We start from the raw sequence: 23506 nt of genomic DNA, 5'->3' as shown, positions 1-23506 counted from the left end.
AAAAAGGTACTTACGACTCACATTCGAAGCTCCAACATCTGGGCCCTTTCTGTGGTCATGTGACCACATAGTGGGTGCTCAGTGACCAGCCAGGACTTACAACTTTATGCAGCATCCCGCTGTTACAATTTCCAATGGTTTTGATGAAAACTGCTGTTTACTTCCAGTTTCCGTCCAAAAAAAAAAAGCCTCCTAGTGAACAATGGGTTCACTTAACAACTGCGGTGTTTGCTGCAAAAAGATCTTATAACTGGGCATGGTCATGTGGTGGCCTGCTTTACAGCCGTCACAACTTACAACCAAAATCGCAGATTCAATTATAGCCATAAGTCGAGAAATACTGTATATGGAGTAGACCAACCTCACTTAAAAGTCCCTCAAGTCACTGAGAAAGTGTGCAATGGAAACCTAATGAAGCAGGAAACCATTTTGACTACTTTATAATGCCTTGGTAAGGCCGCACCTGGAATACTGCATCCAGTTTTGGTCGCCACAATATTAAAAAGTGGTTGAAACTCTAGAAAGAATGGAGAGAAAAGCAACGAAGATGATTAGAGGGCTGGAGGCTAAAACATGAAAAATGGTTACAGGAACTAGTTGTCTAATTTAATCAAGAGAAGGACTAAGGGTGACACGATGGCAGTGTTCCAATATTTGAGGGGCTGCCACAAAGAGCAGGGGGTCAACCTATTCTCCAAAGCACAAGAAGGCAGGACAAGAAGCAATGGATGGAAATTAATCAGGGAAGTAACTAACCTAGAACTTAGCATAGCATTTAGGACTTAGGCTTATATACCACTCCATAGAACTTTGCAGCACTCTCTGGGCAGTTTACAGTATAGAGCAGAGATCCCCGACCTCTTGGGCACCAGGGACTGGTTCCGCAGAGAGAGGTTTTTCCACAGAGGGTGCGTGGTTTTGTGTGCTGCCTGCATCCTGTGGATGGGGCTTTCCTTGTTTGTGCAGACCAGATGCTGGCATGCCACGGCCCAGTACTGGTCCATGGACTGGGGGCATAGAGCATTATTTGCATAGTGCCCCCAGACAATCTGGGTCCTCATTTTACCAACCTCAGAAGGATAGAAGGCTGAGTCCACCTTGAACCTGTCAGGATCAAACTCCAGGCTGTGGGCAGAGTTTGCCTGTAATGCTGCATTTCAACCACTGCACCATCAAGGTTCCTTCACTAAGAACAAAGGAGATATTTCCTGACAATGAGAACAATTAATCAGTGGAATGGCTTGCCTTCAGAAATTGTGGGTGCTCCATCACTGGAGGTTTTTATGAAGAGAGTGAACAGTTATTTGTCCAGTATGGGATAGGGTCTCCTGCTTGGAAAGAGGGTTGGACTAGAAGACCTCCAAGGTCCCTTCCAGTTCTGTTATTCTATTATCCACAAACCTAGCTTTCTGTAACCTTTACCACTAGACATGATGCAAGTCTGCATGTCCTGTCTGGCCCTGTTTATTTAAAACCCAAGACAAGACCAGCAGCCAGATAGGTTAAAAGGAAACTGCAGGCAGATCATTTCTGCACTCTGCTGAGTTATCTTCATTGACTTCTGAAGTTTTACCTCCTAACCTATCTGATGTTAGCCTGTTTCAGCACTTTTGAAGTCTGGAAAGTTTGGAGAATAGGCAAAATCTTATTAGGGAATCCACAATTTCTCCCAATGCCGAAATCTGGGATACACTGAATCTGAGGACCTTTTGGAAAGAAATTAGGAGAAAGGCAAAGAGCAATCTTGGAGATTGTGGTAAAGGAGAGAATGGGACTGGTTTACTCATTCTTTACATTAAACCAGGGCTTTTTTTGCCACAGAACACTCAGAATGGAGTTCTGGCACCTTTTTTGGATGGAACCTTGTAGGGTAGACAAGGCGGGTTGTAGGACATCTGTGAGTTCCGGCGCCTTTTTCTTTTACAAAAAAAGCACTGCTTTAAACCATAGTTTGTTGACTGAGCTACATTGTTCAGCCCCACATTTTGAGTAAAGCCATAAACCAGGATCACAATGGTTAGATTTGCACACAATACAACTAGGAAGGAAGGAAGCATGAGTGGTAGTCCTTGACTTACGACCACAATTCAGCCTAAACTTTTTTGTTGCTAAGCAAGACAGTTAAGTGGGCCACAGATGTAAAGCGAATCACTGCAACTGTTAACTGAATATTGCAGTCGTTAAGCGAATCTGACTCCCCCTCCCCTTTGACTCTACTTGTTAGAAGCCAGCTGGGAAGGCTGGAGAAGCTGATCACGTGACCCGCCCAATGACCCCAGGTCATGAATACATGCCAGTTACCAAGCACCCAAATTTTGATCATGTGACCACGGGGATGCTACAACAGTTCTCTGTGTGAAAACTGGTCATAAATCAGGTTTTTTCCCAATCCTGTGGTATCTTCAAATGGTCAGTAAAGGAATGGCTGTAAGTTGAGGACCACTTGTAGTGTGCACCACCATTTTATTAAGCAGGATGGTGAAAAGTGCTGACCAGTGGCTAAAGGAATTTTTTAAGAAGAGACTGGATAGCCATTTGTCCGAAATGGCATAGGGTTTCCTCCCTGAGCAGAGGGTTGGACTAGATGACCTCCAAGATCTCTTCCAACTTTATTATTATTATTATTATTATTATTATTATTATTATTATTATTATTATTATTAAAAACTTTTATTCATAAAACATGGAACTCAGTCAACTGAACACTCAAATTGACTGGCACTAATGGTTGACATGGGCTGCTGCCAGCATCCTAGGTATCAACCAGGTATCTCCTTAAAATGTAAGATGTTCCGAGTAGCGCAGTTTTTTGTAGCTTTGCTGGAGTTATTGCAGGAAGCTGAAATAATAATAATAATAACAATAATAATAATAATAATAATAATAATAAAAATTTATAAAACCTCAGTTGCTTCAGAAAAAGCGTGGGAGTGAATCATTTGTTCACCTGGCCTGAATCTCTGCAGGCTTTTCTGAATGCCAAGCCTCTCATAGCCTCCAGAAATGACTCATACCTTCTCCTGCCTGGCAGGGTGGAGACCTACCAGCCTATGACAAATAGGCAACACCTGACTCAATTGAAAGCTTCTTTAGGGAGTCACCTGTCGGGGGAGAATCTTCCTCTCACTTCCTGTGGGAAAATGAACTCATCTGGGGTCCTAGGTGGCAGAGAGAGAGGCGTTTCCCCGTCTTGAAGCAAGAGAGGCATCAATAAATGTGGCAGGACAGCCTGCTGAACAGGTTACCGGTGACTTATTCAAGGGAACCTCCTCCCTCCCAGCTGCCCGACAACTTTCCAGACCCAAAACAAAAACAACCAGCAAAAGCCTGCAGGGTGGAAATTCAGAGGCAGCATGGTGTAGCGGTTAAAGAAGCCAGGGAGATTCAAGTTCAGGTTTGCCTTCAGCCATAAAGACTGGAGCTTTGGTCGGGTCAAAACCAGGGTATTGCATCAAGTGAATCTGCCAATCTCATCAGAGTCCAGAAAGAGGACATGCAATGCAAAATGGCACCAGTTTTTGCATAAATTCTTATCATGCCGTGATGTACAACCCTGTAAGCCAATCAGCTATGGAGCAGTGTCTAAGCCCCACCCGCTATAAATTCAAATTCAAGGATTGAGCGAAGAGCAGCTCAAAACAGAAGGTGGTAGACCAATGGGTGACTCATGGGTGAAGCCTGGCAATTGCCCATCATGCTTCCCCAACATTGATTGGTCACAGTGCACAAGCCACACCCGCTACTACATTCTTGACCAATGGGGAAAGAGCCACCGATGCAATGAAGCTTTGCCAATAATTCTTTTGTTCACAGAATTAATGGGTGGAATTGGAGGGAATGGTGGGGATTTGCATTATTCTCCAAAATTGCAAACCTCTCACCTCTGTTCTGTTCATTCTAGCCAAAATAAGCCGTGACAGTTTAGCAGATACACAGAATTGAGCCACTTGAGTGACTTGGGACCTTCCAACATTCTTCAAAATCTCTATTCGTTTAAATTGTCTTTTTCTCAGCATTCAATTTTGTGTTTGGATGCAAACATCAGATTAAGGAGCAGTTTGCTTAATCATTGTTTATGGATTAAACTGCAGCTGGCTTTTGTACACATTATATGCTAAACCAAAAATCGTGATTTATAATGCTGGGTTCACCAAATCAATTTCAAAATCCCAATCCTTACTAACGTTTAGCATATTGGGTGAACAAGAGCTAAAATATGAGCCATCTCAAGTGTCTGACAACCTTTTCGATCATAGCTAGAGAGCATGACTTTACCAAACAGCATAATTCTAGGTTTGTAAACATACATTTCAAAACCAGGTTTTCCAACAGTGGCTGGCCAGCAAGGCCACAGTTTGGCCATCTCTCTTCTTGCTCCTGTTCATGAGAAGAGGCCCTGCTGGGATTAAGCCAAGGCACAATTCAGTCTCTCAAAAGTGGCCCACTACATGCATTTCAGAAGTCCACAAACTGGAGATTAAGAAAAACCATATTTTCTGCTACAGGCAGTGGTGAGATTCAGCCAGCTCGCACCACTTTGGCAGAACTGGTAGCTAATTATTTGTTGCCCAGGCCCAGAATGGACTTCCGGAAGCGGCATCCACACAGAGAACTGGTTGTTCACATATATGAATCCCACCGCTGGCTATAGGCACCAAATATGTAAGGTGGAATGACTCCATACCTGGAGGTGGCATCCATTCAACAAACCATTAATATACTGGTCTTTTTGTAATTGTTTTGGTATCTTTTCAAAGCCAGTTGGCCACAGTAAGTCCTGAACCTACAACCATTTTAGTGACTGTTTGTGGTTACAGAGGCGCTAAAAAAAACCTTACAAGCAGTCCTTGCATTTATGACTATCACATGGGTCATACTCATGGTTACATGGTTAAAATTTGAGCACTTGGTAGGTGACACGTATTTATGACAGGGTCATGTGACTGCCATTTGCTACATTCTTAGCCAGCTTCTGACAAACAAAAACAACGGGAGAAACCAGATTCATTTAACAACTGTGTGATTCACTTAATGACCATGTCGATTCCTTAACTGCAGCAAAAAAGGTTCAGTATTGGGTGCAACTCACTTAACAACTGCCTCACTTAGCAATGGAAATTCTGGTCCCAACTGAGGTTGTAAGTCGAGAATTACCTGCACACATACATGTATGAATGTTTCCTTTTATCGGTGTTAAATCTTCTGCTAGTCAGTTTCACTGGGCGATCTCTAGTTCCAGTCTGAAGGGAGATAGATATTCACCCTTTTTATACCATGCATAAACCTCATCTCTCCCCCCCCCTCTCTCTCTCTCTCTGTCTCTCTCTCTCTGTCTCTCTCTCTCTGTCTGTCTCTCTGTCTCTCTGTCTCTCTCTCTCTCTCTCTCTCTTTCTCTCTCTCTCTCCCCCCGCAGTCTCAATTTCCCTCTTGTCCTCATGGTTTTACTTTGCTACCACATGGTATTCCATTACCCCAAGTGGCTGTAGTTGCTCTTTCGCAAGCTCCACCATATCCTCCTTGAGCTACGGTGATCAGAACCATATCCAGCATTCAAAATGTGATTGCACTATAGGTTGGGATTAGGGCATTGTAACAGCAACTGGTTTATCGTCCAAAGTTAACAACTCACATCTACCGCTGCGAGTTCGAACCACAACAAACCCTAGATATAAATGAAGTTGGGAGAGAGGGAATGAAGGCAATCTATTTAAGTTTCGTTCATTTTCATCCTATCTTTATTTTTTTATAGGCAACTCAAGGCAGCAAACATACCTAACATGCTTTCCTCCTTCTATTTTCCCCACAACCACCACATGAGGTGGGTTGGATTAAAAAAGAGGGACTGGCCCTATCATTCAGCCAGCTTTTGGAAGGGAAGGGAAGGGAAGGGAAGGGAAGGGAAGGGAAGGGAAGGGAGGAATTCTTTGAAAAATTTGGGAGCTCCTCTCCAGGAGGAAAGTACTAAGTCAGATGAACAAGTCATTTATACAAAGCCATCTCTTATACTGCTAACATTTTCCAAACTGAACCCAGAATGAAAGTTCAAAAAAAGATCAAATGAATCATCCCTTTTCAACCCACATATATTATGGGAATTCCCAGTATTCATGACTAGATCCCTTCATTCACCAACACCCTACTACGTATCCCTTAACTGTCCCTAAACTACTTGTTTAGGGGGTAAAAATTAGGTCATACGCAACTGTGCCCAATAGGTTTGGTTTGATTTTTTTTTAAAAAAAGATACAGCTAAAAATCAGAGACTGGCTTGATGGCGATGGAGCAGATTTTAGCTTATTCAGCCACAGATCCATTGAATGCTGCTGGCATCAGTCTTTCAATTCCCTCACCTGTAAAATGGGAACAATGATCTGTATCGCTTGTTTCTAGCATCAGAGTGAATGCTGGAGGGAGAGGGGCTTTAAGGGTCAACTTCACACAGCATGATAAACCCAGGTTCACTGCCCTCACCAAGAGAGTCAGAATAATAGTTGGGAGAACACCGGAGGGGGCCCAACCCTTCATCCCACCTGTGGAAACTACTCCTGGGCATCCCCATTGGGCCTCTATGGGAGTTCAGCTGTTGGTGGTGAAACCCCTGTAGGTCTCCAGCTTCTTCGTGGAGTCATTCAACTGCAACAAGCAAGATCATATAGCACAGTCCACATCCTCAAATCCCAAAAAAGCTTTTTCCTAGAGAGATCCTTCCTCTTCTGTCACATCTGTGGGAATCAAAAAATGCAAGGTAATTAGAGATCCAGGGTAGAACTAAGGAGAAATTTCCTGACAGTTAGAACAATTGATCAACGGAACAACTTGCTTCTAGAAGTTGTGAGTGCTCCATCATTGGAGGTTTTTAAGAAGAGATTGGACTGCCATTTGTCCAGAATGGTGTAGCTAGGTCTCCTGCTTGAACAGGGGGTTCGACTATAAGATCTTCAGGATCCCTTCCAACCCTTCCCTACTCTACCCTACCCTATGGAAAGGAGAACACAGCTTCACAATGCTGGAATCTCACTTCTTGCCAAAACATGCTAGTGGGCTGCGTTTTGTCTTAAAGCAGTCCCTGAGAACAGACCCAGGACCATTAGTAAAACAGAAATGACACTGGCAGACGGCACAATGTTGCTGTGTAGAAAGTTCCTGCCGTTGTTCCCCAGAATATGTCACCCTCTTCCACCCTCCCCTAGAAATGCTTGACTTCAGACAATGCTTTTCTTGAATAAGCAGGAGGAGTTTGGTTCACATGATGCACATAAACCAAATCTACAGTACATGGGACAAATTCAACTGCTTGCATTTGTAAGCCATGGCTTGTATTTTAGCATATACAGGGTAGTCCTTACTTAAGGACTGTCGTTTAGAGACTCTTCAAAGTTACGACAGACTGCCCCCTAAAAGCTACTTATGACCCGGTTCCAGAATTCTGACGGCAGCACAACTCTTGCAGGCTCTATATCAGGGGTCATCAAACTTGGCCCTTTTATGACTTGTGTGCCTGGCTGAGGAATTCTGGGAGTCGAAGTCCACAAATTATAAAAGGGCCAAGTTTGAAGACCCCTGCTCTACATGATCACATTTTGGGCGTTTGGCAACTGGCTTACCTTTCTGGCCAGTTGCGGTGTTTGTGGTCATATGATCATGATTTACATTTTTCCCCGTTTTCTGGCCTTTCTGGATAAATAGGATAAATAGATTCGCATTGCAACCAACATGTTCAATTTATGACCACTGCAAAACAAGTCGCAAAATCAAATGGTCACATGGATGCAGTGGTGGGATTCAGCCAGTTCGCACCATTTTGGCAAAACCGGTGGCTATTTTTTTGTTGCCGAGACCCAAAATGGACTTCCAGAAGCAGCATCCACACAAGAGAACCGGTTGTTCACATATTTGAATCCCACCACTGGGTGGATGCCTCGACTTAATATAGAAATTCTAAGCTCCTTTATTACGGTCATACGTTGAGGACTACCTGTTGAGTAACCCAACCAATGTGGTCTGGATGTGGATTCTTTGCCATTCCTATAACTTGCATTTGGATGGCACACTAAATCACAAACCAGACAAACAAAATGTAACTCAGTGTGCATGGCCAATGTTGCTAGTCTTTTTTGTGGTTCATCATACGCTGCAACCCTAGAAAAGTATCAATTCCATGCTGCAACCTTGGAAAACTATCAATTCCATGCTGCAACCCTAGAAAACTATCAATTCCATGCTACAAACTCAGAAAGTGATCAATTCCATAATATAAGGCATGTATGTATTGAGAAGATTGCCCATAGTTGACTTTTTCATAGTGGACAAGAAGGTGGGATTCAAACATCAGGATCAGCCATCATGAGGTCTATCTGTTCCTCTAAAGGTAAAGGTAAAGGTTCCCCCTCACATGTGTGCTAGTCATTTCCGACTCTAGGGGCCGGTGCTCATCTCCGTTTCAAAGCCGAAGAGCCAGCGCTTGTCCGAGGACGTCTCCGTGGTCATGTGGCCGGCATGACTAGACACCAAAGGCGCACGGAACACTGTTACCTACTGTTCTGTAACAGCCTGCTACCGGCCCTGCAGAAAAGGCAGGGACAACCCCTTTATAACCGGCAAGAGGCTGGAATTATGCCTGCCAAATTTATAGCTACAAAAACAAACAAGACACAACCAAGAAACAGGAGCTTTAAGAAACATGAACCATCTGAGCGGTTGCCTTCAGCAAACCAGCCCTCCCAGACATTCCCCTTATATAGAGTTCAGGGCGTGGCTTTTCTCTGCCTCCTTCCGAGAAGCCCCATTGCCTTCCTCTGTTTACTCCTAATTGACTGCCTCCTGCATCGGGTGTCCTTGAACAGGGCCAGCTGTGGGTCATCTTCATCCACACTGTCAGGCTCACACAGCTGGGTCTCCGTGGTGACCAAGTGGGAGGGGCCTGGCTGAGGGCTATCATCAGCAAGATCTTCAACCCCCTCAGCAAGGTCTTCAACACCCCCCTCCTCCTCTGAGTCGTCCGACCCAACTGCCGAACCCACAGGCTGACCCTGAATCACAACACCTTCCCACCGTAGTGGTCCCCATTTTTCTACTTGCATTTTTACGTGCTTTCGAACTGCTAGGTTGGCAGAAGCTGGGACGAGTAACAGGCGCTCACTCTGTTACGCGGCACTCGGGATTCGACCCGCCAAACTGCCGACCTTCTGATCGACAAGCTCAGCGTCCTAACCCACTGAGCCACCACGTCCCTTAGTCTGTTCCTCTACAAGGCCACAAAGTTACTCAGGCTGAACATCGACAAGAACCACCAGAATTCCAAAATAATCCCCTAGCTGAGATCTGCTTATCAAATATACATGTTGTCACTGGAAGATTTTAATCTCCTTCACCTGCATTCCACCTTTCCTGCCAGCTGCATCTCTCTCTCTCTCTCTGCACACTAAGATATGCAGAGTCCTCTTCTCCCCCAAGGAAGTGGATCCAGTACATAGAAGCTACAATGTTTTACTCATAATGACCTCACATGGCAATTGATGCAAATCAATTTCCCCTTGCATGCACAATGACATCGCAATCTGTGTGACATCACTTGCCTTCCCCATGCAACCATCCTTGGTTGGGCACATTCCTGCCAGCCAGGAGAGCACAGAAGCCTTTTGTTCCCATTTCTCTGCACATCTCTCTAATTGCACATGCCAAAAGTTTAATTACAATTGTGCACAGCAAGTGGCTTTTCAATGGAAAAACTACAAGACTTCCTCCAGTCAAGAAACGGGGGGACATATTACTACTCCCTTGAACGATACAAAATTAAATATTGAGATATTCATGAGGTTCCCTTTGGTCCCAATAAAATCCAAGAGTATATTTATGCATGTGTTGTATGCCAGCAATAGGGACAATGCTTGTATTTTTTTTTACAAGTCATACATACCTAGGGGTCATCTAGGGGTGACAAGATAGCAGTGTTCCAATATCTAAGGGGCTGCCACAAAGAAGAAGGGGTCAACCTTTTTCCCAAAGCATCTCAGGTCAGGGCAAGCAGTAACAGATGGAAACTTATCAAAGAGAACTTCAACCTAGAATTAAGGAGACATTTTCTGACAATGAGAATAGTTAATCAGTGGACCAACTTGCCTCTAGAAGTTGTGGGTGCATCAATCAACACTGGAGGTTTTAAAGAAGAGATTGGACAACTATTTGTCTGAAATGGTATAGGGTTTCCTGCTTAGACTAGAAGACCTTCAAGGTCCCTTCCAACTCTGTTATTCTATTTCTACCTGTCTATGTAACTTATTATCTGCCTGTCCCCTCTCCAGCCCCACTTGTAAATACTCCAACAGTTCTTCCCCCAGTATTATTGGCATCACTTGTTATTATCTTCTCTACTACTCTTTAATATCGTGGCAAGCCACCTGGCAGAATCTTAGTGGGAGCCTAGAACCAAGGTGAATTCCACAATTGACCCTGGAAATTCGGAGCTCAGGAGATATTTTCATTTAGTTTGAGGACATACTCTTGAGCCACTGGGTCAAGTGCAGGATCAACCTGTGAAACAAGATGCCTGGAAGTTTCAGGATATGGTAGGAAGAATCCTCAATCAAGTTCAGGTCAAGTGAAAGGAATCCCATCTTGCTGAGATCTCGTGAAGTTCTCCAGATGTAGGATCAGTTCTCCCTAGAAGCACTACAATTGGACCAGTCAACTCTGATCCTAGAATTCTCTAGGTGATATGGAGAATGTGTGCCGTCTGTCCAGGCTAACTATCATGTGGCCCTGAATGACCCTTGATCTGAATCCACTCTAATTGTTTACACAAGCTTTGGCAGTAGTTATTGTCTGTCTACCCAACGAAGGTCCTCTCAGAGCAGAGAGACCGGTCTTTCAGAGAAGGAAATAGATTTCAGTTAATGTATTAATCCCAAATCATAGTCACACAAGTATTTAGTCTACATTATTTTAGTGGAACGAGGAGTGCTATGAAATCCCTGCGTTTCAGTGTTTCAGAACCACACCAGGAAAAACAAACATTATGTAATTTTTAAACTGTCAAACCGGTCCAAAGTAGATCTTCCAGCACACATCTCCGCTTCAGAGACGGCTGTACTGCCTTCAATTCCTATTTGTAGACAATGGATCAGGATCCCTGCAGTGACCTGATTGAAAGCAGATCTCCACATCTATAGGCTCACGCCAATGGTCACCTCATCCCTCAGCAGCCCTCAGTAGCAGTCCCCATACCAGATATCATGATGAGTCTACCTTGCTTGACCCTGTCATGCACCAATAAGATTAGAATAACAGAGTTGGAAGGGACCTTGGAGGTCATCTAGTTCAACCCCCTGCTCAAGCAGGAAACCCTATACCCATGGTGGCGAACCTATGGCATGCGTGCCATAGGTGGCACACAGAGCCCTCTCTGTGGGCACGCGCCCCATCGCTGCAGTCCTAGGCCTTCAGTTGGGTTTTATAAAACCTTTTCGCTTTAGGCCTCCACCGCCGTGTGCAAAAAAAGGAAGGTTCAATCGATCAATCAATTTCAACTTCTCGTGGGGGAAAAAAAGATCTCGCAAGGTTGGAATTGATTGATTGAACTTTTTAGTCCCACTCAGTCTGCCATTACACCGCAGCCACGCCCAGCCAATGGGCCACACCCACCCGGCACCTGACGATACATAAGTGGGTTTTGGGTTGCAGTTTGGGCACTCGGTCTCTAAAAGGTTCGCCATCACTGCCCTATATTATTCCTGGCAAAAGGTATCCAATCTGTTCCCAAAAGCCTCGAGTGATGGAGCACCCAAAACTTCTGAAGGCAAGCTACTCCACTAATTAATACTTCTTACTGACAGGAAATGTCTCCTTAATTCTAGGCTTGATCTCTCTCTGATAAGCTTACAATTGTTACTTCTTGTCTTCCCCTCAGGTGCTTTAGAGGATAGACCCCTCTTTTGTCTGTGACAGTCCCCCCCAAATATTGGAAGGCTACTATCATGTTACTCCTAGTCCTTCTCTTCATTACACTAGACATACCCAGTTCCTGCAACCATTCATCAGATCACTGCAATGAAATAAAAGAGGAAATGTCCATTACACATTATAGTCTTGCAGTGTTGCCAGTGTCTGGAAAGTCAGTTTCAGAGCTGTATAAAATCTAAAGAAGACTCTTTTACCCCATGCTGAAAGAGATTTCCAGGATTTCCTTTTGGCAAGGCTACTCTAGAGGCACCAAAGTTGGGGTGCTCACTGCTTTCTTTACAGAGGATGTTCTGAGAAGCCTATTATGCACTTAAGCCTAAATGGACATCTTCACGTGGTCCACAAAGGCCAACCATCTGGTATATACTCTAGATCAGGGGTCTTCAAACTTGGCCCTTTTATGGCTTGTGGACTTCAACTCCCAGAATTCCTCAGCCAGGCACGTTGGCTGAGGAATTCTGGGAGTTGAAGTCCACAAGTCATAAAAGGGCCAAGTTTGAAGATCCCTGCTCTAGATGCTAAGACCAGGCCATAGAGGAGTCCTTGGTAATGTAACTCATTCTTCCTAGATACCATTTTGAGGAACCTCCAATTGGAAAGCTTGACCTGGATTAAACCAGGGCTTTTTTTCTCATAGAACGCTCAGAACGGAGTTCCGGCACCTTTTTTGGATGGAACCTTGTAGGGTAGGCAAGGCGGGTTGTATGACATGTGTGAGTTCCGGCACCTTTTTCTTTTAGAAAAAAAGCACTGGATTAAACAGACCATCAATAATCCACCAAAACTAGGAAATTGCATGGGTATGAGCTTCTGCTTTATAGCTCTGGATTTTTAATGTCTCCATTAAGGTTCAGTGCCAGATGTGTTTGCCCAGCTGTCTAAAACTCAGGACATCATTCCAGCTCCCATTTTCTTCAGCACAATAAAGAGAATAGAAAACAGCTAAAGAAAATCAGAAAAACAGAAAGGAATTCTATTGCACAACATCCATAAGTGACGTATCACTTCCTTTTATCTTGAGTTGCTTCTCTTTGTTTCTGGAGTTGGTAGATAGCATAAAACTTGGCTCTTCGTTAACTTGTGATTTCCAGAACGCACCGCTGAGGGATACACTCCCAAGACTCAACTGTCCTTGCATGTGACCTCCCAAATGTGCTAAAATTTTAAAGTGGCATACAGGTAGTTCTCAATTTACAACCACACTGGAGCCCCAAATTTCTGTGGCTAAGACAGTGGTGAGTTTTGCTCCATTTTACGACTTTCTTGCCACAGTTAAGTGAATCACTGCAGTTATTAAGTAACCTGTTAAGTGAATCTGACTTCCCCATTGACTTTGTTTGTCCGAAGGTTGCAAAAGGGGATCACATGACCCTGGGACACTGCAGCCGTCATAAGCCCACGGCCAAATGTCTGAATTTTGACCAGGTGACCATGGGGATATTGCAACGGTCGTGTGATAAATGGCCGTAAGTCACTTTTTTTCAGTGCTGTTGTAACTTCAAACGGTCATTAAACAAATGGTTGTAAGTCGAGGATTACCTCTACTAACTTGGGAAACAGTGGGGCAATGAGAAAAGCATTTTTCTTGATTCCTCTACCGACTGGGCATTCAGGGGCAACTTTGTGTTAAAAGTGGTCCTATAAAGCCCAAAGGATGTTTCCCTGTCTCCTACTTGCCCGCCCCCCCCACAAAAAAAGTAAGACTGCAATAATCTAAGAACTAAAAGGATGAAGACAGTCTCCTCCTTCATTGGGGGACAATTTATTGATAAATCAGGAATGAAAAGTGACTTGCTAAGCATAGCAAGCTTTCCGTGAACTTAAGCAGAAGATATATCACGTCCGCCAGTGCTTTTTTTGTAAAAGAAAAAGGTGCCGGAACTCACACATGTCATACAACCCGCCTTGCCTACCCTACAAGGTTCCATCCAAAAAAGGTGCCGGAACTCCGTTCTGAGCGTTCTATGACAAAAAAAGCCCTGATGTCTGCCAATGTGAACCACAATCCTAGCTTGTCTAGTTCCACCAAATCTGTTTGTTTGTTTGTTTATTTTTTCCATCATCATCATCCCTTTGAAGAAGTTCAGAAATAGCATTCTAAGGGGCTGGGAGGTTAATATGAAAAACTTGGGGAAAAAATCTTGAGATCTTCGAAGCAGTGACAGCGAAGTTCCTGGGGGTCTAAGCTCTAGTCTAGGCTGATCACCTTTACTGTTTTGTGTCGTATTACGGGCAATAAGCATTGAACGAACTGCAGTGGGATGATACAAACTGTATGAAAGCATCATCTAAAAGATGGCCTTCTTCTCAAGCAAAACCCCATAAAGGTTAACTCTTTTCTCTCAGTCTATAGTGTAAAGCAGACATGTCAAACTCGCAACATCACATGACATCACAGAACGTATCAGGAGTTTTGCCATTGCCGGCAATGGGGTGGGCTTGGCTTTCGGATGACGCCCCTGGTGTAAAGGATACCTCTTATCACTTAAGAAGCTAATGGCTTCACTCCCCCTCTCTGTCTCTCATCCTGTCAGGCAGGTTGACATCTGTTTTGTGTTTGTGTGTGTTCTTTTGTCTTCACAAACCTTTGGGGATCTCATTCCTCTCTTTACTCCTTTTCTGCATGACAATGAGAAGAATCATGAGTGGGATTCACTTGACCATTTTTACTGGTCCACTCTTTGCACCCGCTCTGAAATAACCCAGCTCTGAAATAACCCATTTCGTGTGACCCAGGCCAAGAAGGTAGCTCCCACGTTCTATATGGATAGATGGAAACAAGGAGGTAGGCTGGGCCTTCTCAGGATTTTGAGGAACCATGTTGGTTGGGCCTTACTAGAACGGTTCAGAATCTCCTCTGCTCTACCAGCCTCACCTCCTTGACATAAGGTCACATCTGGTGCTTCTTGATTCCCCAACCACCATTCCAAAGAGGGAAATCTACTCATGTATCCTCTCCCAATCTGGAAAGCTGGAGTTCTGCTGTGTTGCCTTTCATGGCCTCTGCAATGATCACAGCAGTTGGAGGGTTACTATGACTGTCACCACCTGGTGCTACTCCAGCTGCTTAAAGAACATTGTTTAGTGGTGGTGCTGGCAAATAAAACATTTCCCTGCAGGTGAACTAAGAACTGAGTTCTTTTCTTATAAGGATAACCAGAAGAACAAAAAGACAGGCGGAGACTGGTAATTTTTCCATACTTCCCCATCCAAAACTCAATGGGACCCAACTTAGAATTAAGGAGAAATGTCCTGACAGTGAGAACAATTAATCAATGGGCCGGCTTGCCACCAGACGTTGTGGGTGCTCCATCACTGGAGGTTTTTAAGAAGAGACTGGACAGTCACTTGTCTGAAAAGATACGGGGGTCTCCTGCTTGAGCAGCAGGCTGGACCAGAAGACCTCCAAGGTCTCTCCCAACTCTGTTCTTCTGTATTCTGAGTAAGGAGAAGGAGCTCTTGAGGAATCTTTTTTTACTGTGGTTGCTTATGCTTTGTCTATTTAATAAACCAAGATTAAACAATCCATGACTTACTGCCATACATCTATCATCTAGAGCAGGCATGTCAAACTGCCGGCCTGCCGGCCGGATGTCTCACACCAAAACCACGCCCACCACATTGCTGGCAATGGAGAAAAAGTCGCCATACATCGCATGATGTCACATGACATCGTGAGGTTGACATGCCTGACTTAGAGCCATATATTAACCAAGTCAAACATATACTTCCTCTGAGCAAAATATTTAATGCCCACAGATAATAGTCCAGACTTATTAACTATAAGGGTAATCACCATACTTCCCTCCAGATGTTTTGAACTGCAGTTTTTACCACTGCACTGGTTGTTTTTTGCAGCCAGTGTGGATAGAAACCTGTGTGTCTGTCTGTCTGTCAGTCTGTCTGTCTGTCTGTCTGTCTGTCTCTCTCTCTCTCTCTCTCTCTCTCTGTGTGTGTGTGTGTCTGTGTACTGACTTTCACCTTTTAAAGACCAAGGCTGTTCCACCTAAATTAATTAACTTGGAAGAGTGTTTCTGCATTTAATCAAGTGTCAACTGGTTTTCCACCATATATGTTGGGGTCACAATCCCCACCAGCCAGCATGGTCAATTGTCTCCTTCTGCAGGTGGGTAGGAACAATAGCAACAACATTGAAAGGAGTGATAATTTAAAGAATAAAGAGATGGTTGAGAAACATTTTGCTACCATGATGAGTGCCTGGCTGAGGAATTCTGGGAATTGAAGTCCACAAGTCATAAAAGGGCCAAGTTTGAAGACCCCTGGTTTAGGTCTTGGAGGAGTTTGCAGATGTCACCTCAAGGGTTCTTCCAGCGATTGCTGAGAAGTTAATGGAGGATGGATACAAAGCTAGAAGATCAGAAAAATGCAGACCTTCTTCCTATTTTCAGAAGTGGGCAAGAGGACTTAGGTAGGTATAGATTGGTCACCTTGGCCTCAGTGCTAGGTAAAACTTTGCAGTGAAGTATTAAGCCAGGGGTGTCAAACTCAATTTCAATGAGGGCCGCATCAGCATTGCGGTTGCCCTCAGGGGGCTGGGTGGGTGTGGCCAGGGTGGGCGTGGCCTACTGGGTGGGCGTGGCTAGAGTGCGTATGGCCTACTGGGTGGGCGTGGCCAGCTCTACATTGTTCACATCAAGGGCGCCTATGGGGGCCTGGGCAGGAGTGGGACAGATCTGAGGGTCTCTGGCAGAAGGAGGGTCTCTGGGCCAGGGCCAAGGCAGTGGGGGCCGTTCCCTCACTGTTTCCAGGATGGCTTCATGGGCCGCATGAAACCACTTCGTGGGCCGGATCTGGCCCTCGGGCCTTGTTTGACATGTCTGTATTAAGCAGTTCATTTGTGACATTTTAAGGGTGGGGGGGGGAAGCACTGTCTGGCAGGAGCCAGTGCAAGTTTATGAAAAATTATGACAAATAAAGCAGATATAGTGGTACCTTGGTACTCAGCTGCTTTGAAATTTGGTACTTGCACATTTTGACGTGAACATTTTGTCCCAATACTCATTGTTTGTTTGGTACTCAACGCACAAGCTGGAACCTGTGGTTGTTGGCTGCCTTGTGACTCATTGCATTATTCCTTATGGGAAAAATTTGTTTGGTACTCATTGTTTTTGGTACTCAATGCGCCTCCTGGAACCAATTAAAAGTGAGTACCAAGGTACCACTGTACTCTTATTTTGGTATAGTGACCAGTTCAGCTGATCAGAGAAATGCAGTGGATGTAGTCAATCTATGCAACCCTTAGAGTTTGTTGAACAATTAAGACCAAAAAAATGCCCATTTCTTATGAAACTGGAAGTGCTGAGTGGAACTCTGGCAAAGCCCAGCAAAATGAATTTCAGTAGCCATGAATATAAAATCTTGTATTTGGGTAAGAAAAAGCAGAGGTATGTGCATCGGACATGAGGAACATACTAAGCAGTAGCCCATGCAAAAATTTAACGTATTCTGGAGGGCTACCAACTGAACAATAGCCAAGAGTGTAATGCAACAGGAGAAAAAAAAAGCAAATGAATTTCTATTCTGTATCAACAGAAATAAAATATTAAAATCAAGAAAAGTTACAATCCCTCTCTATTCTGAGCTGTTCAGATAGCATGTAGAATACTGGGCCTGAATCCCTCACCACATTTTAAAGGAATAACATGAAGATGTTCAAATCCAAAGGCCAAGAAACTGCAACATTTCCAGAGAGATTAGACCAAGTTAGGGGCTTACGAGAAAAAAATTATGAGGAACAGTTTGAATTTCTGGGTATCATTACAGTAGCTTGCAGGAGAAAAAACAACTACTGGGAGACACAAGACACGATGGGTGATCATGTGGAAGACAAGATAGAATTCTTCATTGTTATCTCAGAAGATAAGACACAATGGGTATGCATTAGAAGAAAGCAATTTCAATCAGATCTCTGAAATAAATCATTAAGCATTGTTCAGCAATTGACAGACTGCCTCAGGAGTTGGTGCCCTCTTCTTCGGAGGCTTAAACAGAGGCTAGGTGACAATTTATCAGAGATGCTGTAGTAGTGGATTCTTGCTCTGAGTAGGCAGTTGACTAGAACATCTCCAAGATCACATCCCAGCCTTACATTATGCAATCATGAAACATTCCCAAGGAAGCTGATGAATAGAAACCTATGAAGAAAGCTGGATGACCCATCATGGGTGTCTCTAACTTGAAGAAGTGATGGTTAGCATGACATACAAGAACCATCATGTCCATCACGGAGGAGGTTACTGTTTGTCTTGAGCAGTAATCCTCAACCCTTTAACATGTGGACTTCCTTCCAGAATTCTCCAGCCAGCATGCCAAGGTTGAGAACACTTTTGTAAACAGGACGTGAACCACTAAGCTGCACACCAAGAAAAGGATTCTTTGCAAAACAAACCATAGTAAGGACCTATGGACAGTAGAAACTCTTCAGATATGGGTGAAGATGACTTTTAAAGGGGGGAGATTCTTCTTTGTTAACCATTTTCCCATACCAGTAATGGGTTAGGTTAGATCAGGGGTGGGGAACCTTGGCTCTTTTATGGCTTGTGGACTTCCAGAATTCCAGAGCCAGCCATGCCACAAGTCATAAAAGAGCCAAGGTTGTCCACCCCTGGATTAGATGGTCTTTGAGATCCCTTGCTCTAGGTCCAAATCAAACACGTAAATTCAAGTCTTATGGCTGGAGGCAAGTCCACAAACCAGATGAAAAATAATCATGCACCTTCCTTCTCTTTTTCCCTTGCACCCGATTCTCTGGGATATATTATTTCTAAACACAGACCATTGACTTAACTGTGCAATTAACCACTAGACCAACTTTGAGCAAATATGTCTACATATTTATAGACATATATGTCGTATTGTGGTCACACAATAGGACCAACCAATCCAAACCATTATTGCTCCTTTATTTTTAGCAGCAACACATAGGTGTTTTTTATAAAAAAAAATCCTCCTCTGTGAGATCTGGATTTAAAATGGGGTACAGGTCATCCTCAACTTAGAAACACAATTGGAAGCAGAATTTCTGTTGATAAGCAAGGTGGTTGTTAAATGACTCACACAGTTGTGGAGCAAATCCAGTTTCCTCCTTTAGCTCTACTTGTTGGAAGCTGGCTGAGAAGGTCACAAATGACAATCACATGAACTTGGGACACCACATACATTATAAACACATACCAGTTGCCAAGGGTCCAAGTTTTCATCACATGACCATGGGGATGCTGTGATGGTTGTTAAGTGTGAGGAACTGTCATTAGTCACTTTTTTCAGTCCACCTTGTAACTTCAAATGGTCACTAAGCAAACAGTTGTAAGTCCAGAATTATGCATGGGGAGATGTCAGTGCTCTGAGATTCCCTGTACTTGTGATGCTATCCTTAGGAATGTTTGCTATTTTTTTTTTACTGAGAAAGCCATATTATTAGAATTAGGGTGCAGGACAAATTCAATTTAAATATTAAGGTTTTTTTCCCCAGAAGTAAACAAGAGGCCAAAACAGTGGAGTCCTGTTCTTCCACTATTTCCACAAAGCAGGCTTACATTTTCTTTAAACGTTGAAAAAAGAAGCAAAAAAGAAAAGAAAAGAAAAAGACGGCAATTTCAACAGGGGAATACGATGGTCTCCCAAACACCCTTCACACGTATTTTGCTAGAATGATAATGATAAACAGATTGCAGCAAAAGGGCGGGTTTTTTTTAATTGCCCCTTGCACGAATCTTTCTGAAATTGTCAAATGTGCCAAGGGGGGGGGGGGAGAGGGTGTCTTATTACATCAGCTTTCGATCTGCCTGCACGAGTGCAGAGGCAGGCAGAGGTCGGGTTCTCAGAACCAGAAAACAAATCAAAGGAAAGGATTGGAAAAGAATGCAAAGAAAAAGGGAGGAGGGCTCCCCCCCCACACACACACATTGTAGCATTATGTCGTAATTCTGAGCAGCTCTCCTCTGCCTTTTTTTTATCCGTGCTTTCCCCCCCTCCAAGACAAGGAAGGGAAAGCGCATTCCTTTCCTCTCTCCCCCACCTCGCGGATGCACGCAGGCAGACAGGGCAGGCAGACAGACACGCAAGCAAGCGCACTCGCACGCCTTTCCAGGCACGCAAACGAGAGAGAGAGAGAGAGAGAGAGAGAGAGAGAAGGAGAAGGATGGAGGGAGGGGGAGAGAGAGAGAGAGAGAGAGGGAGGGAGGGAGAGAGAGAGAGAGAAGGAGGGAGGGAGGGAAGGGGAGAGAGAGAGAGAAGGAGGGAGGGAGGGGGAGAGAGAGAGAGGGAGAGAGAGAGAGAGGGAGGGAGAGAGAGGGGAGAGAGAGAGAGAGAGAGAGAGGAGGGAGGGGGAGAGAGAGAGGGAGGGAGAGAGAGAGAGGAGGGAGGGGGAGAGAGAGAGGGAGAAGGAGGGAGAAAGGGGGAGAGAGAGAGGGAGGGAGAGAGAGAGGGAGAGAGGAGGGAGGGGGGAGAGAGAGGGAGAGAGAGGAGGGAGGGGGAAAGAGAGAGAGAGAGAAGGAGGGAGGGAGGGGGAGAGAGAGAGGGAGGGAGAGAGAGAGAGAGAGAGGGGGGGGGGAGGGAGAGAGAGAGAGAGAGGGAGAGGGAGAAAGAGAGAGAGGGTGGGAGAGAGCAGCGCTGTGTCTCCAGCGCACGTGGTCGGGGGCGGGGCCTCGACACGTCATCCGCTCGCCCTCAGCCAATGGGAGGCGTTTGAAACGCGGAGCAAACACGCAACGTTCCAAAACTGGGGGAAAGGAGGAGGAGGAGCAGGAGGAGGGGGGGGAGACACGGGCGACGCCAACGTTCCATTGTGCCCTCAGATCCCGACCACGCGCTACCGCATCTCTCTCTCTCTCTCTCCCTCAAGCCCCGCCCACTTTTTATTTTTATTTTTATTTTTTTACTTCCAAGCCCCGACGCCACCAGCGCTCCCCCACCCCACCCCACCCGCTTCTCCCCAAAACAGCCCGTTTAAAAACCAGCCAGGCTCGGAGCTCTCTCCTTTTAGCACGTTTCTCATAAAGGCGCCTCACTAGACAGGCGCGGGGCGGGCGGGGGAGGGAGGGAGGGAGGGGGTAGACCAGGGGTCGGCAACCTCGGCTCTTTTATGACTCGTGGACTTCAACTCCCAGAATTCCTGAGCCAGCATAGCTGGCTCAGGAATTCTGGGAGTTGAAGTCCACGAGTCATAAAAGAGCCGAGGTTGCCGACCCCTGGGGTAGACAGAGGCGGAACAAGTTAAGTATTATCATATGATTTCCCTCCTCCCCCCCCCTGTCATTTTCATTATGCAAATAAAGGAAAGGGGAGGAAGGCGGCGGGGAGGGGAGGGGGAGGGAGAGGGGAAAGCAACCGCCTCGCCGCCACCGCCCTGGAAAGCGCCAAACAGGAGCGAAAGGCACGTCTTTCCACCACCACCACCCCCCCACATAAGGAAATCCGGCAGATCCAAAGCCGGGATTGGGGGATTGGAAGAAGACACGAATCACCGACCGAAGGGAAAACTGGGGAGGGGAGGGGGCGGTCTTCCCCTCCCCAATAGCTTTTTTTTAAAAAAAAATAATAAATAAATTGGGGCTTGCGGGGAGGCCCGATTCCCATCCACCCACCCACCCCGTTTGGCGCATAACTACATGACATCTTAACTCACCCCGCCTCTTTTTAGTCTGCCACGCGTTTGCCTTGCACGGAACGTCTGAGTAAAAGTTGCGGGGGGGGGTGGGAGAGGAGGGAGGTGGAAGAAAAGGAATGGGGGGGGCGGGCAGAAAAGGCAGCTTTCGGACGTGGAGAAGAAACCGGGCGCTGCCTAGTTGGGAGGAAACCTCTTGGAAAGCCTTCCTAATGAATTGGGGTTAATTTTATTTAAGGGGGGGCGCTGCTTTAATTAGCGATTAGACGGGCCGAGGCGTAATTTTTTTTCCCCCCTCCCGTCTCATTGCAAAACGGGAAGAAAAAAAAAAAGACCGATTATTTTTTTAAGGGAAGAGCTGCAAGGAAGGAACCTAGCCTCTGTAGTCTGCAGGAAACGAAAATTATATATATTTACTTTCCGGCTAGCATGTGTCAGCAAATCTGAAAGCGTCAAAAGTAGAATACGAAACCGACTCCGTTCGAAAGCTAAGATCCGTCCTGTGCCCGGGAATAAACCCCGATTAAATCATCGGGGCTTACTTAAGAGTAGACGTGGAGACAATGGCGAGATTCACCCAATCGCCCCTTGCGCAATCTGCCCCCCCCTTAAAACACCCGCTTTTCTACTTTCCCCGCCCAGATTTTAATTAATATATATATATATGTGTGTGTGTGTGTGTGTGTGTGTGTATATATATTAATTAAAATCTGGGCGGGGAGAGTAGAAAAGCGGGTGCTTTTTTTGGGGGGGGCAGATAGATAGATATATCCCGGACGGGGAATTGAGGAATAGGACAGGACAGGAACTTCCCAATAGGAAACTGACGACAAATCAGGTGACTTCTCTTTCATTACAACATCGCAGCTGAAACAGCCAAAACACGCTTACAAGATCAAAAGGAAATAAATCGCCTGATTCTCTCTCTCTCACACACAAACACACACGATCCAACCCGCCCAAAACGGCACGATCCACCATGCATTTTATTTTATTTATTTATGCGATGGGGCCCGTTGTGCAAAAAATAAAAAGATAAAAAATAAAATACACCCACCCACCCACCCAAAAAGTGCATCCAGGTCGCAAGCAAATCCGTAGGCGCGCTTTGCACCGGGGACTTTCCAAATCACACTATAAATTCAGGCGGGTTTGCTTCCCACCTTGGGCTTCTGCTTCTTGGAATAAAAAAGGATGCCCGCAATTGCAATGCAAACTTTTGTTGGCTCCTTTGCAGCCCTTCAGTTCGGGGGAAACGGAGGGGAGCTGCCCCCGTCACCCAGCGCCGCAATTCTTTTTTTCTTTTTAAGTCTCGTTTCTATCTCTTAATTCCAATTTTGCACGCTCTTTGCTCCCGGGCGCCTCTTCTTCCACCGCTGTTTCTTTCCCCCCCCCCTCCCAGCTCACTTACCACGTGTTTGTTGCTGAGCTTGCCATTCCAGAAATCTGGCCGCTTCTAACAAGGTGTCAATGCTCATTTCTTGGAGCTGCGTCTCAGGAAACGATCCAAAGTCTTGGGAGACTTCAAAGTCCCCCCCCCCTCCAAAAAAAAAATAATAATAATTTGAGGGGCAAAAAAAAACTCTTCGCTTCCCCGCCCCCTCCGCGGGATCTTGCTGGGCTGGCTGGTCTCTCCCCCCTCCCAAAAAAAAAAATAAATAGAAAACCGCAACGCCGGCCAAACGATCGCCCACCAACCCCGAGCTTCTACGAAGCTTCCAGACGAGAAAAAGGGCTTTGTAACAAGATGGCGAAGTGTAACAGAAACACAACAAGAAAAAAAAAAGGGACTGACACTGCCCTCAGCTACTATACTCAGAGTTGCCTCCAAAACCCGGCCTGGAGTCTTGCGTTGGACGGGACAGGAGCGCTGCTCAAGCGGGCGGGGGCGGAGTAGAGTTTCTCTTTCCAGTAAAAGGGGTT

The 23506-nt window shown here is 45.3% G+C and overlaps 1 protein-coding gene across 1 annotated transcript in view; it reads right to left on the bottom strand.

Annotated features, from left to right (window-relative positions):
- The window catches only part of MNT (MAX network transcriptional repressor), a 75025-nt gene extending 51723 nt beyond the window's left edge, over positions 1-23302 (bottom strand). Inside the window, exon 1 of the mRNA XM_083379742.1 lies at positions 22995-23302. Within this exon, the coding sequence (XP_083235868.1) occupies positions 22995-23061 (67 nt within the window). The 5' untranslated portion in view covers positions 23062-23302. The remainder of the gene's footprint in view (positions 1-22994) is intronic.
- Positions 23303-23506: the final 204 nt, after the last annotated feature.

This window comes from Vipera ursinii, assembly GCF_947247035.1.
Source record: "Vipera ursinii genome assembly, chromosome: 1".
In the NCBI taxonomy this organism is placed as follows: domain Eukaryota; kingdom Metazoa; phylum Chordata; class Lepidosauria; order Squamata; family Viperidae; genus Vipera; species Vipera ursinii.
Note: the sequence above shows the minus strand (reverse complement) of the source record. Positions and strands in the feature narration are given on the sequence as shown.